This window comes from Triticum aestivum, chromosome 4B (assembly GCF_018294505.1).
Source record: "Triticum aestivum cultivar Chinese Spring chromosome 4B, IWGSC CS RefSeq v2.1, whole genome shotgun sequence".
In the NCBI taxonomy this organism is placed as follows: domain Eukaryota; kingdom Viridiplantae; phylum Streptophyta; class Magnoliopsida; order Poales; family Poaceae; genus Triticum; species Triticum aestivum.
In genome coordinates this window covers 545,755,269-545,774,222 of record NC_057804.1, presented here as the reverse complement: position 1 = coordinate 545,774,222, position 18,954 = coordinate 545,755,269, and the positions used below count along the sequence as shown (strand labels likewise).

General features: G+C 49.1%; 1 protein-coding gene across 10 annotated transcripts; it reads left to right on the top strand.

Moving 5' to 3' along the window:
* LOC123093193 (uncharacterized) lies at window positions 1–4,766 on the top strand. Of its 10 annotated transcripts, XR_006445158.1 has the most exons (7): window positions 7–185; window positions 3,049–3,184; window positions 3,285–3,344; window positions 3,452–3,502; window positions 3,973–4,095; window positions 4,203–4,310; window positions 4,481–4,766. XR_006445158.1 is itself a non-coding variant. In XM_044515101.1 (6 exons), the coding sequence occupies exons 2-6, from the start codon at window positions 3,176–3,178 to the stop codon at window positions 4,524–4,526; spliced, it is 327 nt and encodes a 108-aa protein (XP_044371036.1). In that variant the 5' UTR covers window positions 1–185; window positions 3,049–3,175; the 3' UTR covers window positions 4,527–4,766. The 10 variants fall into 10 exon arrangements, 4 of the variants coding, with proteins under 4 accessions (XP_044371036.1, XP_044371035.1, XP_044371034.1 ...); XR_006445155.1 differs by lacking the exon at window positions 3,049–3,184 and having other exon boundaries at window positions 1–185; XR_006445156.1 differs by lacking the exon at window positions 3,049–3,184 and having other exon boundaries at window positions 1–185; window positions 4,428–4,766.
* Window positions 4,767–18,954: the final 14,188 nt, after the last annotated feature.

Below are 18,954 nucleotides of genomic sequence, written 5' to 3'. Positions count from 1 at the left end.
TCAGCCCGTTAATGGACGCCCGTGTCTCTTTTCCTTTTCATTTCCCCCTTTTCGAAAGGGGGGCAGAGAGGGAGCGAAAGGAGGAGGCGCTCGAGCGGCGGAGGGGACGAGGCGATTTTAGTCTGGTTCATGGCGGTGGCGAGATCCCTCTCTCCTCGAGCTTGAGAGTTCTCCCCGATTCGTTGGTTAGTTTCCGTTGTCTCTCTCCCTTTCCCCGTGTTTCGATTTTGGTAGTGTAGCTTCCAGATCTAGGTCTCGCGGATCGATTTTGTTGTGGTTCCTGTGGATCCTGGTTCTTTTTGATGTTGTTTAGCTATTGGTTAGTGTAGTTTTTTGTTAGCCGACGCTCATCCATGGAGTTCGCCGTGGATTCCCTTTGCTCCGGTCAGTTCCCGTTGGAAATCGCCTCTGCTCTTGTCTGTTGGCCTCGTAATCCCCTCTGCTCGCGTCAATCTGCCACGGGTTCCCTTTGCTCGCTTCAGTTCGCCGCGGATCCCTTGTGCTCCAGTGTTAGGTTTAGGTTTTAGGTTTGATCTCCTCATTGGCGCTGTTAGGTTGGTCGTTTTCGGAGCTTTTTGATGTTTATCTGAATGTTTATCACTGTACTGTTGTGCTCCATGTATTTGCCACTGTTAGGTTTGATATTAATCTGAATGTTCATCAATGTACTGTCGTGCTGCATGTCGTGCTCCATGTATTGTTACTGTATTATCTGAATTACACTGTAATTACCCCATATTTTACACCTGTTGTATTTGCCCTTGTTCTAGTCTGTAATACCCCCTGTTCGTCACTGTGCATGTGTAGTAGCACTGCCTTCATCATAGTATGATTTAGACTGTATTTTTCTTAATTTTTATGTGATGTATCTATGACTTAGACTGTATTTCCCCTAGTTTTCTTTTGCTGCAGTTTTATGCCTGATGAATTTTTGTAATGTATTTCTGAAGTTCACTGTATTATGTTTGATTGTAGTCCCATAGGTTATTTTCCTATGTATTTCTTGTGCTTCTTAACTGTACCTCCCCAAAGTTACACTATAATACCCCTTCACTGTAATTTGGATTGGATGAGTGATGTAGTTGTTGTATGGTTTTAGGGCTTACAGTGTAATTCACTACAGTTTTACACTGTATTTCCCCCGGATTTTTACACTGTACTTTGTATGGTACTGTAATTAGCAGTCTTGTAACTGTAGTAGGGCTTACACTATAATTCACTGTAGTTTTACACTATGATTCACTTATAATGTAAATAACCATTTTTTTTCAATGTATTTTCCTAGAGTTTTACAGTGTAACTAGCTTGGTTTGAGGACTGTAATTGTGGTAGGGCCTACAATGTATTTTCCTGGAGTTTTAGACTGTAATTTGTGTGGGTGAGGACTGTAATTTGCTGTAGGGATTACAGTGTATTTTTCCTAGACTTTTACACTGCAATTAACCATAGGGCTTACACTGTAAATTAGCAGAGTTTTCCACTGTATTTTGTGTGGATGAGGACTGTAATTAGTGGTATGGTCTTACAGTGTATTTTTCCTAGGGCTTACATCGTAATTGAGTAGAGTTTTACACTATAATTTTTGTGGGTGAGGACTATAACTGTTGAAGGGCTTGCAGTGTATTTTTCCTAGGGCTTACACCATAAATGTGCAGAGTTTTACATTGTAATTTTTGTGGGAAACCAATGTAATTGTACAGTGTATTTTTCCTGTTGGGCTTACACTGTAAATCAGTGTAATTTGTGTGGGTTAGGACTGTAATTGTACAGCGTATTTTTCCTATTGGGCTTACACTGTAAATCAGCAGAGTTTTACAGTGTAATATGTGGGTTAGGACTGTAATTGTTGCATGACTTTTAATGTATTTCTTCAGTGTTTTACTTTGTAATTCCCTATAGTTTTACAGTGTAATTCCCTATAGTTTTACATTGTATTTCACTAGAGTATTATTACACTGTAAGTTGCATGGTTGAGTACTGTAATTGTCTTACATTCGTAATTCACCAGAGTTTTACACTGTATTTCCCTAGAATATTACACTGTAGTTTGTGTGGTCGAGGACTGTAATTATTGCATGCCTTGCAGTTTTTATCAGTTTCCTAGTTTGCATGATTTGCTAATTTTCAGTCGACTGTTTTTCCTAGTTTGCCCATATTTTACACTGTAATCTGTTGCGCTTTTGCACAGTATTTTTTACCCATAATAATTGTGTAATTTGTATGCTAGTTACAGTGTAATCTGATGCGTTTTTACACTGTAATTTCTCCCGTATTTTATTGTGTAATTTGTATGCCAGTCACCCTGTGCTTTTTGCATGAGTGGCCTCGCAGATCACCCTGTTTGTTGTGGAGCCCTGCAGTCTTGATGTTTTGTTGAAATCTGAATGATCCCATGACTTATGTTTGTCTATTTTCTGAACCTTACTAAGCAGTCGATGGATAAGATTGTGCAGTCTTGATTTTGTGAAATCTGTGGTGCTTTTGACCACTCATGTGTGGTGGCAGATGCTTGATCTGCGAGTAAGATTCAGTAAACTGGTCACATGTTTGGCAGCAGATGCTCTTGCTTCTGTGAACTATCACTTCAGAAGTTCTTTGGGAATTTGTCTGTCAATTTTGGTTCTGCTAACAACTCTGGGATTTTGTCTTCCTAGTTTTTTCAATATCACCATCACTGTTGTATCTAGTGACGTGAGGCTTGTAAAATATCTTTACATCACGTTTTCTGCTGAAGGTTGTTTTGTTGCGCCGCATCTAGTTCGGAAGCCTGCTGCCTTTGCACTGTAATCTGTTGCGCTTTTGCACAGTATTTTTTACCCATAATAACCGTGTAATTTGTATGCTAGTTACGCTGTAATCTCATGCGTTTTTACACTGTAATTTCTCCCGTATTTATTGTGTAATTTGTATGCTAGTCACCATGTGCTTTATGCATTTGTACATCGTAATTTTACCCATTTTTCTTAGAGTGTATTTTTTCCCTTAGCTCGCTATTTGCATTTCTTCATTTTGAGGCCCATTTTTTTCTCTCTATTGTTTTTCAAGTAGTATCTCAACAGGTAGACTGCGGAAAGTCTGTTGCAAGGATGTTCCCCTAGTTTCTTCAGTCGAGAGTGCTGATTCCTTGAAAGACCCTTATGTGCCTAATGATTTTGCTGATGATGGTTCTAATGCTATGTCTTTGGTAGTTATTATTTGTCTTCTTATCTTGTTTTCATTTTCTTTTCTATTTTTCTTTATTTATTTATTTTTGTTCTTGTTTCCTATTTTTTTTCCTGTTGCAGGGTTGTCCCGTTGATGATGAAGAGTTTGATAAAGCACTTTACAATTTCTATGTGAATAATGTAAGCCATTTTTCCATGTTTCTGGTGATGATGAAGAGTTTGATGTTTTTAATCCATATTTTTTCATATGTTGGTTTGATGATTTATGTTTTTTGTTTTTTGATCAGAAAGTCAAGTACCTGAAGAGAAAATTATCATCTGCTGGCAGAAGGAATGTTGTAAGTCTTTCTTCCTCTTCCGTTAATCATTGGGTCATTTGTATGGTAGCTACACTATAATCCTACACCTTTTTTACAACGTAAATTTACCCATATCTACATTGTAATCCGATGCCCCTTTTTTTACACAGTAATTTGATTGATAGTTACTGTGTAATTTGTATGTTAGTTACATTGTAACCCTTACTCCTCTTTTTACAGTGAAAATTACCTATATCTACACTGTAATCCGATGACTTTTTTTTACTCACTAATTTACCCATATCATGTGTAATTTTGTATGGTAGTTAGGCTGTAATCCTACACCTTTCTTACAGTGTAAATTTACCCATATCTACAATGTAATTCGAATGCCTTTTTTTACACAGTAATTTGACTGATAATTACGGTGTAATTTTCTATGGTGTTGCACTTTAATCCTACACCTCTTTTACAGTGTAAATTTACCCATATCTGCTTCTGAGTTTCAGTTGAAAAGGAAATTCATCCCCTTAACTCTGACCCCTATGTTCCTCAAGTAAATCGTTATTCGGTTTCTGCTCAAGAAAGGTGTCACCATCTTGCCATGATTCAGATTGCAAGTCATCAGAATGGTGCACATAAGTTTTGTTCCGTTTCTTTTGTTCTAACCTCTTCAGTGTATGAAGCAATTCGATATGAAAGAGCTTACTGCAGTTACCGTAATCTTTCTTCTCTCCAGTTCAAAGCCCGTGTAGACAATTTCTTGATCTTGTGCGTGTGTCGTTATCTATTCAATGAAGCTCACCCTTCCATTTCTAAGAAGCATTTCTTCTTCTCATATATTGTTGTAAGTTGTTCTTCTGCTACTTTCTTGTATATATTTTTGTGTCTTCTATAGTTGTTTGTGAATTTTATTCCTTTTAATGTAAGGTGTCTTACTTCGGTCTTCATTTCTCTCACATAGGAAACGATTTTGAATGGTTCTAATCAAGAGTGTGTTGCTAATGCTTTCAACAGTGCTAATAGTGCTTTTCCCATGTGGAGAAGCAATATGGTGGTCTAGCGTGAAGATTTTCTTGGTGGTCAACAAGACTGGAGATTCATCCATCCTTTATTAGCTTCGTATAGTTTTCATGATGTGTTAGCTATTTTGATACAACAGTATTATTGGTCCAAGAATGTTCTGATTCAATGTACTTTTTAGACCGATAACTTGTATCATCGCCCCTGTAACAGTTTTAGGTTCCTTTTGTTACTGGAATGCTTTTCTGGTGCATTATTAGCTATTTTTACCTGAATGGTTTGTGCATTTTATTAGCCAGTTGTTTCTTTTTTCTGATTTTTTTCCTGTCAGGTGCTTTTGACGGGTCAAGGAAAGGACAGTAGGAGTGACTGGTTCAACCTTTTCTCGCTGTTAGTCGCTTGACGGGTTACATATACAGCCCGACCTGTTTTCTTCAGGAAAAACAGACATACAACTGTCAACAGTAATAGGTTGGAAAATTTGAGTGATAACAAATTACAAATCAGTCGATTGTTGAATAGACAGTCCCAAAAAAACCCTGCCTTGTTCTTGCTCTCGTCGCCATGCATCTCCTTCCCTCCATGACAAGTTCACAACCCACATGACAGACACTATTGGGATCCATGATTTTGCCTAGTGTTGGCTTATAACCGAGTCAATTTTGTCTGGCATTCGGCAAACTTGAATTTTGCAGTGTCCTGGCAAAAACACTTGACAAAAACCTGACACTAGGCAAATTGGTCACTGGTCGTTTGCTTTAGTGTTTACACCCGACAAACGAACACACAAGGCAAAGAGCGGGCTTTGCCAAGTGCTTTTTAGAAAACACTTAGCAAAGAATTTAGTCTTCCTTTTTATTCTCTCTATTTATTTTAAAAAAATTGCTTCTATTTTCTTTCTACAAATATGAAGCTATTTTTAAATTCTAAAAAATGTAAATGAATTAAAAAAATATATGAATTTGGCATGGTGTCATGATTCATCATTTGAGTGAAACTTTTTTACGCGTATCATACACCATCACATGTTCCATGTCAAAATTTGGCATTTTGTCGAGGCTTGTTTGCTATTTTTAAGCCACTATTCCTAGGCATTTAGTAAATATAATTCAAATTTGAAAAATAAGTGCATGAAAAGGTTGGCAAAATGTATTGATTTTTTTTTCATATTTCAGTTCTTCAGTCTCTTTTTTTGCCTTATCCATTAAGAGGAAAGGAATTCCGGACTTTAGGGTACCAAGACTCGACCCCAAAATGGAGGTTCTTGGTGTTTATTTCGGAAATGCAAAGAGAGTATTAAAAACATGAAACCTAGTGTGGTGTCATTATGTGATCCCTAGTGGTAGATTCAGGAGATCCAAGCCTAAATATATTGTACATAAATGTGTTGTACAAACAATGTATATGATCCCTAGAGGAAGCTGAGGTCAAAAATAGACACTCGATCGACTACATATACATAAAATTCATATGGTAAAGAAAACAAAATGTATTGTACTACAAATATAAACCTACATGATCAGATACAAGAAGAATAAAGTGGAGAGAAATTAAATGAACAAGATAAGATCATGTATCATCTTCGAAAAACAATATGTATTGTAGTCTTTTCTTTTGCAGGTGATGAAGTTGAATTGTGCAACTCTCAGTCAGTGGCGGACCTAGAACGTATTTTGACTAGGGGCAAACTACTTGAATGGGGGCTCAAAGAATGTAAGCATATTTTTCAGAAAATACAAGCAAATCTTAGTAGAACTTCAAATTTTGAGTGGGGGCTCAGGCCCCCACTCACCTCAATGTAGGTCCGCCCCTGCTCTTGGTGTCTTTGTATTTGTCGGATATCGGGTTCCGGCAAAACCCTTAAGGTTTGAACTCTGGGGTGCGCACGAAGATCTTCTCCCTACCGATACACGCCCACAACCTCGCCGCGATTCTAAGCTAGCACGATGAACAACACAAGAGACACGAGGTTTATACTGGTTCGGGCCACCATTGTGGTGTAATATCCTAATCTAGTGTGTGGTGTGGTGGATTGTCTCTTGGGCTGATGATGAACAGTACAGAGGAAGAACAACCTCGCGAGGAGAGGTGTTCTTGTGGTGGTGTATGGATGAGCTAGGTTCAAATCAAATTTCTCTTCTACTGTGGTGGCTGGCCCTATTTATAGAGGCCCTGATCCTCTTTTCAAATATTGAGTGGGAAGGGAGCCAATAACTGCCATTTTGAAAGGGAGCAACTAGTACAAGCTATCCTGACTAAAGGTGGTCTTTGACTGCCAAAGTCACTGGTGATGACACCGTTTTGGGCTCCACGGTGACCTCCGTCCTACTGTCCTGCTGGTCTTGGTCTCGTTGCACTGATATGGAAACCTTTGCTTGATGCCTCGGTACTCCACGCCTGCGCTTGCCCCCTTTGCACCAAAAAGGAAACGAGGACACTGTGCAGGCTGGCGCTCGCCTGGCGCCCGCCTGGCGCCCGCCTGGTCTTGATCGTCATGGCTTGTGACATGAGCACCTCGCGAGGTACCCCTTGCCTTGATCTCTCCACCTCCTCGCGAGCCTGCCTGGTTAGGACGCCCCTGAGGAGGCCTTGCATCATCCGCCCCGCGAGGCTTGGCCCCTCGCAAGGGTCTTGAGCGTTTGTTGATGAAGACGGGCCGTATTGGGCCACTGGTTGAGCCACGCTGCAGGCCGCAGGCAGGCAAGTCTGGGGACCCCCGTTCCCAGAACGCCGACAGTAGCCCCCGGGCCCAGGGCGTGCTCGGACTTGGCTTAGCAGCGAAGCCAAAAGGCAAGTGCGGAGCGCCGCGGGCCCCAAAAGCCTGCGGCCTTGGTCGCCGCGTGGCGGTTGATTGGTCGTGGGCGTCTCTGCTTCCCCACGCTGCCTCAACAACTACCCGATTTGACGAGTCCCTGCTGCATGCAAAAAGAGTCATCATTACCTATGATTGTGGAGGCCGACGGTTGGCTTCCCCTGGACTATAAATACGGAGAGGCGAGAGCCCCCGTTGTCCATCTCTTCCTGCTCCGCTTGCTTCTTCTCCCTTGCTCCACCTCCATTCTTGACGCCAATGGCACCAATCTGCAGGTTCTCAGCCGAAGAGAAAGGAAAGCCCCCCCGGGAGGGGCCTGACCCGCTCCCACCAAAGAAACAGCCGGTCCCATGCCGCCGCGACGAGGTTGCGAGGCCGGAGATGACGAGGCCTTGGTACGAGCGGCCACCTCCTGGGTTCCCGCTACCCCTGTACGCCCGGGCTGAGGGCCCTGGAGAAAGGGATGACGAGCGACGCTGCCCGCGCCGCAGGCGAGGTCGATGAACCGTGGCGGCGCGCGCCATTGCTCCTGGAGTCCACGCCGTGGACTCCTCTCGCGAGCTCGTGCTTCACGCCACGATGCCTCCAAGCACCTGGATCCGCTTCCCTTCATTCTTCGCCTTCGAGATGCCGCCGAGGGGGGCTCTCGAGCTTTGGCTGCAGCACACCGACTGCGGTGCTCCGGCGACCGGAGCGGAGGTTGAAGTCATCGCTTTAGGCAAGGTCTTCATGACCCGAGGCTGGGGCGAGATTGCCCGGGTCTGCCGAACAGGGGGTGCCCTCGTGATTCATTTTAAATACGATGGCGCCTCCTTGATGTTCTGTCCCGGCTTGGTTCCCCCTTTCTAATCTCGCGAAGGTTTGGTGCTCTACGCTGACAGGTCCCGGTCCCCAGGCAGGCTTCAGCCGTCACTGGTATGCCAGGTCACGATGTCGTGGTCAAGGACAGGAGGTGAGCGGCCCGAGGTGCAGTAAGAGCCCCTGAGGCGCGATGCTCAGGAGGTCCCCTTTAGCGTGCAAGCAACCGCCAAAAGGTGAGAAAGGAAGGCAACATTGCCGCCATAGAGCCGCATTAAGCGGAGATTCTGTGTCGCATCAATTAGCCATTCTAGGCGCGAAACTTATCTTGAAAACATGGAGTCGTTCCTTCGAGTTGCGCCGGACTTGTACGTCGGCAGCTGGGATGTAGCTGGGTTAGGCGCTCGCGAGCTTCCCTTCTCTTCCCCACACTTTCCTTGGTGCTCTACGTCCTCAGGTCCCGGCCTTGAACAAGCTCAGCCGCCGCTGGTATGCCAGGTCGCGATGCCATGGACAAGGCCAAGGGGTGAGGGCTGGAGATCCAGTAAGAGCTTCCGAGTCGCGATGCTTAGGAGCCCCCCTTTTAACGCGCAAGTGAATCGTGCGGGAAAGAGGGAGAGAGCCCATGGTGCCACCTGCTATAGACCTCAGGAGTAGGGATGGCAATGGGTACCCATTACCCACGTACCCTGCGGGTAAAAACCCTATTAGGGTAAGGGTATGGGACAAAAAATTATCCATGGGTATATGAATAGGGAAATGTTAAACCCATCGGGTAGAGTGGGTATGGGTATGGGATCATGTAACCCATACCCACATACCCATGTACCCATATAAAATCTATATGAACTCAAAATTATCTCTACACTTTATCATGAATTTGTGAAATGACTGTGTGATAATGTTTTGATGTGTTGTTGTTTACGAGAAAGTGATGTTGTTTATTAAATATGATGTTGTTTATGATGTGTTGTTGTTTAAAAGTGTGTTGTTGTTATAATCTATTTATGTTTGTAGATTATAATTATATGTTGTTTTTATGACTATGAGTAGTTCAAATTGATGCTTTGCAAACATGGGTAATTTTACCCATGGGTACCCATGTACCCTGTCGGGTAACGGGTATGGGGAAAAATTATACCCATTGATGGGTATGGGTAAGGGTGATGGGTAAGCTTAGAGGGGATGGGTAAGGGTATGGGGTGGCTCCACCCGTACCCAAACCCTGCGGGTGCCATCCCTACTCAGGAGGTTCCTGTCAACCAAAACGAGAAAAGCACGGGTTGCCATTATGATTGCCGACCGGCCATTGGTTGCTCCGAGAGAGGGGTGAGGGCACTGAGGGCCTGGTGAGGTGATGCTTGCGGGGCTGCCGCAGGCCAGAGCTCGACCACTCAGATTTGTCAACGTTGCAGGGACGGACCCATGCACAAGTGCCATGCCAGCGTAAGCAGCTCCAGTGGTAGGCGTCAGATGATAATCATAGGCAGATTAAGCATGAAGGGCAAATCAGTTTAGATAAATGCAGAAAGGATACATGCCACTGGGCTAGGCCCGAGCGGCTTGGGGATTATGCAGCCCGAGGGGCGCCTCCAGCAAGGTAAACTAAAGACATAAGCAAAAGAGATACATGCCGCAGGGACAGACCCATGCGGCCTGGGAATGATGCAGCCCTAAGGGCGCTCCCAGCTGAAAGGAACTCTGAAGATGTCACCTGGTGCCATTGTAGAAGGGGTGTTGGAGTAGCTGACGATGCGCGGTGAAGAGGCCGACCCTCACGAGCCACCAGAGCCCTGAGCCTCGGGAGGCCCTGGGGGTCCAGGCGGTTCCTTGAGGACCATCTCCATCTCCGCCAGGACCGCGTGATGCCTGGCCTCCTGAGCCGCCAGAATGCTCCGCAGATGGTGCTGGTGAGTAGAAGCCGTGTACGGCAGGCCGAAAGGCATGCGAACGTAGCTGTGCGGTGGATCCTCGCAACGCCCCACGCGTGAAGGCCAGAGGCGCTCCTGAGATGCGGCTCGGTTGAGCCCTGGGACATTGATACGGACGCACAGCCCACCATCCTCGCCTGGATGGGGAGCTACGCCAAGCAAACGGCGATCACCGCGCATGGCTCTTGCTTCCTGAAGCTCCTGAGTGGCCTTGGTGATGAACTCCTGAGGGTTGGGCATTCCACACCCCATGCCTTCCTAGGGGAAACGTGCTGTGAAGCACACCTCCAAGTGGTGCCCGAGTGCCTCCCTCGTGATTTTGGCAAAGTCTGAGGCCCTCCAGAAGAGAGCCCCCGAGCCCTGCCCGAGGAGGGCGCCGGGCGCACTTTCCTATGCGATGGAAGGATGCGCCCCTTGCATGGGCGTGGATCCTGATGCGGCACCTCCTGAAATGCCAACCTCCTGAGGCCTTGAGCTGGACGATGTCTTCTTCTTCTTGGGGACTGCCTCAGGAGGGTTCTCGCCCTTGCTGTCCGGGTCCTCGATTGATGCAGCTTAGAAGGCGCGCTCGAGGGAGCACACCGCATCTTTCTCTTCACAGAGGACTGTGATGATTCCGCCACTTCCTGGCATCTTGAGGACATTGTAGCCATGGTGGGTCACCGCCATGAACTTGGCCAGGGCCGGATACCCGAGGATGGCATTGTATGGCAGATGGATATGGGCGACGTCGAAGTCGATGAGCTCGGTGTGGTAGTTGTTGCGCTGTCCGAAGATGACAGGGAGGCGGACTTGCCCTATCGGGGTGGTGGAGCCGTCAGTAACTCCTGAGAAAGGCTTGGTAGGCTGAAGTTGATCATATGGCACTTGAATATTGTTGAACATCTCGACGGATAGGACGTTGAGCCCTGCCGCCATCGATGAGGGTCATGGTGACTTGCACGTTGCTGATGACTGGGGAACAAAGCATTGGGAGGACGCCAGCAGTAGCCGCACACTTGAGTTGATCTGCTGAGCTGAAAGTGATGATGCACTTGGACCACCTGAGCGGGCGCGTGGCCTCGAGCTTGGGGAGGACTGCATTCACCTCGCGAGCAAACTGCTTGAAGATGCGCTGAGAGGTTGGGGCCTGGGCACCGCCCAAGATGCAAGCGATGGCACGTGGCTCCTGGAAGCCCCTAGCCCCCTCGTCCTGGTGGTGGTCGTCATTCCTTCTTGGCGGTGGCGGCAGAGGAGGAAAGCCTGTGTTGCCCTGCGGGCGGTCCTTGCGAGGCTGATCCCTCCAGGCTCCCTCGCGAGGCTAGTCCTGCCAGCGATCCTCGTGAGGTCGGTCACGCCACTCCTGGTGAGGGCCTCGGTCGTCCCATCGTCCTCCGTCTCGTCCTCCTCCTCAGCCGTAGCCCCGGTCGTTGCACTCGGGGTGTCGACCGAAGCATCCTTCTCGAACAGCCCTGAGCTCCTGGCTCTCTTTGGTGTTGTGGGTCTGGAGGTTGTGGTAGGCGCAGAATTGGCTGCCCTTGGACGACTCCGGCTGGTCGCTGCCACGCTTCATGTCTGGCTCTGCTGCGAGCACGGCCGCTCCTTTGCGCTTCACGTCCTTGGCCTTGGCCTTCTTCTCTTCTGGGTCAGCAGCTAGAAGCTCGAGGAGGGAGAGGCGTCCCTCCTCAGCTCTTGCGCACTTGGTCGCCAGGTTGAACAGTTCCAGGGATGTGCACAGGTCCTCGTGGATGGCGAGCTCCTCCTTCATCTTGACATCGCGGACGCCATCAGAAAGCGTTGAGATGATGGCCTCATCCGTCACCTTGGGGATCTTGAGGCAGGCGCTGTTGAAACGCTAGATGTACTTCTACAGGGTCTCCCCAGGCTGCTTCTTGATGCGGCGCATGTCACCCGCGGCCGAAGGGCGGTCGTGAGTGTTGGGGAACATAGTAATTTCAAAAAATTTCCTACGCACACGCAAGATCATGGTGATGCATAGCAACGAGAGGGGAGAGTGTTGTCTACGTACCCTCGTAGACCGTAAGCGGAAGCGTTAGAACAACACGGTTGATGTAGTCGTACGTCTTCACGGCCCGACCGATCAAGCACCGAAACTATGGCACCTCCGAGTTCTAGCACACGTTCAGCTCGATGATGTCCCTCGAACTCCGATCCAGCCGAGTGTCGAGGGAGAGTTCCGTCAGCACGACGGCGTGGTGATGATCTTGATGTTCTACCGTCGCAGGGCTTCGCCTAAGCACTACTACGATATTATCGAGGTGGAATATGGTGGAGCGGGGCACCGCACACGGCTAATAGATCTCAAAGATCAATTGTTGTTCTGTCTAGAGGTGCCCCCTGCCCCCGTATATAAAGGATCAAGGGGGAGGGGGCGGCCGACCAGGAGGAGGCGCGCCAAGGAGGAGTCCTACTCCCATCGGGAGTAGGATTCCCCCCTTCCAAGTAGTAGGAGTAGGAGTCAAGGAAAGGGGGAAGAGAAGAGAAGGAAGGAGGGGGCACAGCCCCTCCCCTTAGTCCAATTCGGACTAGGCCTTGGGGGGGCGCCCAACCTTTTCTCTCTCTTTACCCTAAAGCCCAATAAGGCCCATATACTCCCCGGCGAATTCCGTAACTCTCCGGTACTCCGAAAAATACCCGAATCACTCAGAACCTTTCCGAACTCCGAATATAGTCGTCCAATATATCGATCTTTATGTCTCGACCATTTCGAGACTCCTTGTCATGTCCCCAATCTCATCCGGGACTCCGAACTCCTTTGGTACATCAAAACACATAAACTCATAATATAACTGTCATCGAAACCTTAAGCGTGCGGACCCTACGGGTTCGAGAACTATGTAGACATGACCAAGACACATCTCCGGTCAATAACCAATAGCGGAACCTGGATGCTCATATTGGCTCCCACATATTCTACGAAGATCTTTATTGGTCAAACCGCATAACAACATACGTTGTTCCCTTTGTCATCGATATGTTACTTGCCCGAGATTCGATCGTCGGTATCTCAATACCTAGTTTAATCTCGTTACCGGCAAGTCTCTTTACTCGTTGCATAATACATCATCCCGCAACTAACTCATTAGTTGCAATGCTTGCAAGGCTTAAGTGATGTGTATTACCGAGAGGGCCCAGAGATACCTCTCCGACAATCGGAATGACAAATCCTAATCTCGAAATACGCCAACCCAACATGTACCTTCAGAGACACCTGTAGAGCTCCTTATAATCACCCAGTTACGTTGTGACGTTTGGTAGCACACAAAGTGTTCCTCCGATAAACGAGAGTTGCATAATCTCATAGTCATAGGAACATGTATAAGTCATGAAGAAAGCAATAGCAACATACTAAACGACCAAGTGCTAAGCTAACGGAATGGGTCCAGTCAATCACATCATTCTCCTAATGATGTGATCCTGTTAATCAAATGACAACTCTTTTGTCCATGGCTAGGAAACATAACCATCTTTGATAAACGAGCTAGTCAAGTAGAGGCATACTAGTGACACTATGTTCGTCTATGTATTCACACATGTATTATGTTTCCGGTTAATACAATTCTAGCATGAATAATAAACATTTATCATGATATAAGGAAATAAATAATAACTTTATTATTGCCTCTAGGGCATATTTCCTTCAGTGAGTGCCCTGAAAGTTGGCAATGAATGACTGCGCATCTCGTCCCAAGAGGAGATCGAGCCAGGAGGCAGGTTCAGGAGCCAGGTGCGGGCGCCATCCTTGAGTGCCATGGGAAACCAGTTCGCAATGGCCTTTTCGTATCTGTTGGCCTCCTCGATGCCCAGCTCGTAGAGCTGCAGGAACTCCGTGGGGTCGGCAGTACCGTCATAGCGAGGAGGCAGGTCTGGCTTGAACTTGCCCGACTAGGCGACGCTACGCAGCTCGGTGGTGAAGGCACGGCAACCTGCGGTGGCCACCGAAACCCTTAGCAGATGCGGGGCTTGCTCCTGATGGTTCGCGCGCACCGCCGCCAGGGGCAGCACGGGGTCTTGGCGTGCTGGTGCAGGGATGCGGTCTTGCCGTGTTGGTACATGGAGCACGTGAGCGCCTCCTTGAGGCCAAGGGATTTCTTGGCAGCTTCTTTCTTGCCGCGCGGGCACCGGACGCGGTGGGTCACGTCCAGGGGCCGCGCGCCTTGGAACCAGGGCGCCTTCTTAGGGAGGAGGTGGCGGGGACGCTCCCTGGGCCGCGTCGCCCATGCATGACGGAGGGCGAGGCAGCGAGAGGGATGGCGCAGGAGAGCCCCTTGCGGTGCTGACAAGCTCGGTGATGTGAGCGAGCCACTCCTTGTAGAGGTCGTCCATGGGGCGGTAGTGCAGGAGCTCACGTGCTAGGAGCAACGCGGCCTGCGCGTCCGTGGGGGCGTGACAAGCGTGAGACGATGAACCTGCGGGGGTCAACGATGGAGTGGCGGTGCGGCCTTCCTACCACGCCGAGGGGTGCAGCGAAGATGCTTGCTGCTTGTTCCCCGCCGGGCCGGTGGAGGCGTTGGCGGCAGGCAATGGAGAATGATGAGGAGGCCCACCGACGGGAGCCGTCTGGGCGACGCGGGAGGCGAGAGCAGCCCGGCGCTCGGCGCGGGCTCGACGAGCGTCTGCCATGGATGCGACGAAGCGATGGGACGCAGATCAGCGGGAAGAAGATTTCAGTGCACCCCTACCTGGCGCGCCAAATGTTGGATATCGGGTTCCGGCAAAACCCTTAAGGTTCAAACTCTAGGGTGCGCACGAAGATCTTCTCCCTACCGATACACGCCCACAACCTCGCCGCGATTCTAAGCTAGCACGATGAACAACACAAGAGACACGAGGTTTATACTGGTTCGGGCCACCGTTGTGGTGTAATACCCTAATCCCGTGTGTGGTGTGGTGGATTGCCTCTTGGGCTGATGATGAACAGTACAGAGGAAGAACAGCCTCGCAAGGAGAGGTGTTCTTATGGTGGTGTGTGGATGAGCTAGGTTCAGATCAGATTTCTCTTCCACTGTGGTGGCTGGCCCTATTTATAGTGGCCCTGGTCCTCTTCCCAAATATTGAGCGGGAAGGGAGCCAACAAATGCCATTTTGAAAGGGGAAAGCTAGTACAAGCTATCCTGACTAAAGGTGGTCTTCGACTGCCAAAGGCACTGGTGATGACGCCGTCTTGGGCTCCACGGTGACCTCCATCCTGCTGTCCTGCTGGTCTTGGTCTCGTTGCACTGATATGTAAACCTTTGCTTGATGCCTCGGTGTCGTGGTAATGATTCCAACAATAAGAGAGGGGTAGGATAAAGGAGCAGGATCTATCGACATGCATATGGGTGACACGGTGGTTTTAGCGAGTTCGAGCCTCTCACGATGGAGATAACAACCCTACGTCTCATGCTCCGGAGAGGCTTTGTTTTATCTGAGTATATATCCAGAGATTACAATGTGTGTGAGAGAGAGAGGAACGGATCCCCATGCCTGAGCTAAGTCCTGGCTAAGTCCTGAGACTAATGGTGAAAAGAGAGAGAGGTGGAAGCCCAGAGCCCCCTAGTCTAGTGGTCGGGGGTGGCTTATATAGAGTGCGCCACCCCCTCACCTCCTATGTTACAAAGTGGGGCATGAATGCCATAATGCCAGCCCACTATCAAGCCCTCACTATTAGAATGATGCCGACTGCTTTGCTGCCTGCTGGTCTTCGTATATCCGAGTGAGTCGTACGGTCGAGTGGTGAACTGTCATCCGGGTGGATGGTATGCTGCTTGGTCGAGTGGATAGTATGCTGCTTGTCCGAGTGGATAGTGTGTCTGTATGAAATTTACCTGGACCCACATGTTGTGTGGACCCCATGCTTCATGATATTTTGACCCTTCGTGGGCCTACCTGTTATGTATATCCCCAACATTAGCCCCCGATTCGATTGCGATTTTGCAGAACGAGTTTGTGAAAGAAACAGTTTGGTCCGAGTGATTACAGAAATACTCGGTTCATGTCGTCATGCTTTCAGACAACCAAGGTTTGAACAAAATCTCAATGGATTCCGGCACCATGCTTCCCGACTGATCGGGGTAAGTGCCTGTGAGGAGCAACTTGGTGACATTTGTTCATCTCTCGAAAGAGGTTAACTCGTGATCTGAGTATGGGTGTGTCATTAAATCTGTGCAATAAGATTGACACATGGACTGCTCTCTTAGAGAGATGCCATTCTTATCCCGGAGGAACGTCAATACGAGTCGGTTTTAGATCCACACTTGTGAGTTTCACGCTTTGAGTCCTAGAGGAAGGCTCAAAACAGGTCCACACAGGAGCGTTAAACTCACCTTATAGATTTTTTTTGGAGTGAATTGGAGATGGTCCTGCATCGAGTAACTGATTACTCGGAATTTCTTCACGCCTGGAACGTGTCTTTTTTTTGTTTTTGGCCGTCACTCGGACCGGGCGGACCGTTCCGAGTGGATACCATTCCAGTGGGGGCACGCTGAGTGCACCCACTGGGTGTAGTCCCCGAGACTGCCGTCGACTGCGGGCAGTCGGCGGGAGTCTTAGAGCCTGTCTTTTTTTGTTGTTTGGTCATCACTCGGACCGGGCGGACCGTTCCGAGTGGATACCATTCCAGTGGGGGCACGCTGAGTGCACCCACTGGTGTAGTCCCCGAGCCTCTGTCGGACTAGATGAGTCTGGCAGAGGGTTTAAGTCTCCCGGTAAACCTCCATGCAGTCGGCACGGTAAATATCTTTGTTTGAAATTGAGTCAATCGGATGGATCTTCAAGCGCTTGGCATGGTAAATAAGCTCAGCTTGGAGCTAAGTCAGTGGGACTGATCTTCGTGCACTTGGCACTATAAATTAATTGAATCTAGAACTGGATCAATCAAGTGATCTTTGTGCACTCGACACGATGAATGAATTCGGCCTTGAAACTGCCGACTGTAGAAAAAAGCTCGACACTCCAGGGAGTAATCGTTCTAGTAGTAGTTCTTATATTGACCATTAGCTTTTGCAGGAAAGGGGTATCTGTAAGAGTACACGTGTTTCCCGACTGATCGGTGTATGTTGATTGCATGGAAAAACTTGGTGGCACTCGTATGTCTCTCGGAGGAGATAGACTAGTGGTCCTATGTGGACGTGCCATGAAACCCGAGTGGTGAGGCTAGTGTGTTGGCTGACTCTCCGGAGAGAGGCCACTCATTATGCCAGGGGAACACCAGCACATGCCATCTCCGGTCCAAGTTTGTGAAACTCACGCGGAGCCTAGAATAAGGGCCAAGTGTATCCGTAAAGGAGCGTCGTTTTCATCCTTTCACGGTCCTGAAGATGACTCCAAGTAATGATTTGGGCGATTGTCTGAGTGGACGGTGCTACACTTATAGATCTTCGGCGGACCGAGCATGTATGGTCAGAAGAATATTCCTGATGTGATCAACAGGTTGACCAAATGGGCGTAACCCATGAGGGCGACATGGCCCAGGGCTGTGCGAAGCCCCCGAGTGATGCTTGAAAAAGGTAAGCTTGCTACGGAGTGTGGTATGAGGTTTGAACATATGAGTAACTTAGTTGTTCCTGTGTTGGGAGTGTAGAGGTGAGGACATGTCCAACTGATGGTGACGCGCATGGCGGCCGAGGGGCGAGGACGTGTACAACTGAGTGGCGACGTGCGGGGCGGCCGAGTGGCGAAGACGTGCACAAGTGAGTGGCGACACACGGGGCCGCCGAGTGGCGAAGACGTGCACAACCGAGTGGCGACGCGCGGGGCGGCCGAGTGGTGAAGACATGCAGAACAGAGTGGCCACGCGCGGGGCGGCCGAGTGGTGAAGACGTGCAGAACTGAGTGGCAACGCGCGGGGCGGCCGAGTGGCGAAGACGTGCACACTCGAGTGGCGACACGCGGGGCGGCTGAGTGGCGAAGGTGCGCACAACCGAGTGGCGACACGCGGGACGGCCGAGTGGCGAAGGCATGCACAACCGAGTGGCGACGCGCGGTGCGGCCGAGTGGTGAAGGCGTGCACAACCGAGTGGCGACGCACGGGGCGGCCGAGTGGTGAAGACGTGCAGAACCGAGTGGCAACGCGCGGGGCGGCTGAGTGGTGAAGACGTGCAGAACTGAGTGGCAACGCGCGGGGCGGCCGAGTGGCGAAGACGTGCACAACCGAGTGACGACGCGTGGGGCGGCCGAGTGGTGAAGGCGTGCACAACCGAGTGGCAACACGCGGGTCGGCCAAGTGGTGAAGACATGCACAACCGAGTGGCAACGCGCGGGGCGGCCGAGTGGTGAAGGCGCGCACAACCGAGTGGCGACGCACAGGGCAGCCGAGTGGTGCTAAACGAGGTGGCCGAGTGAAGGACTATGTCTCCACCCATGTGGCAAAAATGGTCCTTAGCCAAATGCTTTCAAAGCTGATGTAGCGGCGAGGTCAGTGTAGTGTGGCTGCGGCGCAACAAGACTGGCGCGACAACTGAGCCTGAGTAGGAACGAAGATGGCGCACAGAATGTGTGGGTGATTATGAAATTTGTCAATGTGACGGATCGAATGTACTTGTTGAAGTGAAGGGTCTGACTGGTGATGAAGTACTCGACCACTTAGGAGGGTGTCATTCCGAATGAGCTGCAGCTCCCGAGTGCGGCGTAGCCCCCGAGCATACTATAGGCTTCGACAACGGACGTGCGGGAATACGAGAAATATAGTTTTGAATGGATATTTTGCAATTCATCGAGTCGGACTCGGGTAAAGATGAGGAGAAGCTTCCGAGTGATGCTCGAAAGAGGCAAACTTGCAAAAGAGTGAAGTGTGTGAAGTTTAATTATAAAAGGGACTTATCTGTCTCATGCCTGACGAGGTCTATATCATTGATACGATGAAAAGGATTCCACAGAGGGGTTGGCTGGATGTTTTTGAAGCCAACAGAGCGACAAGGTCGGTGTTGTGGTGCGCTAGGACCGGTACG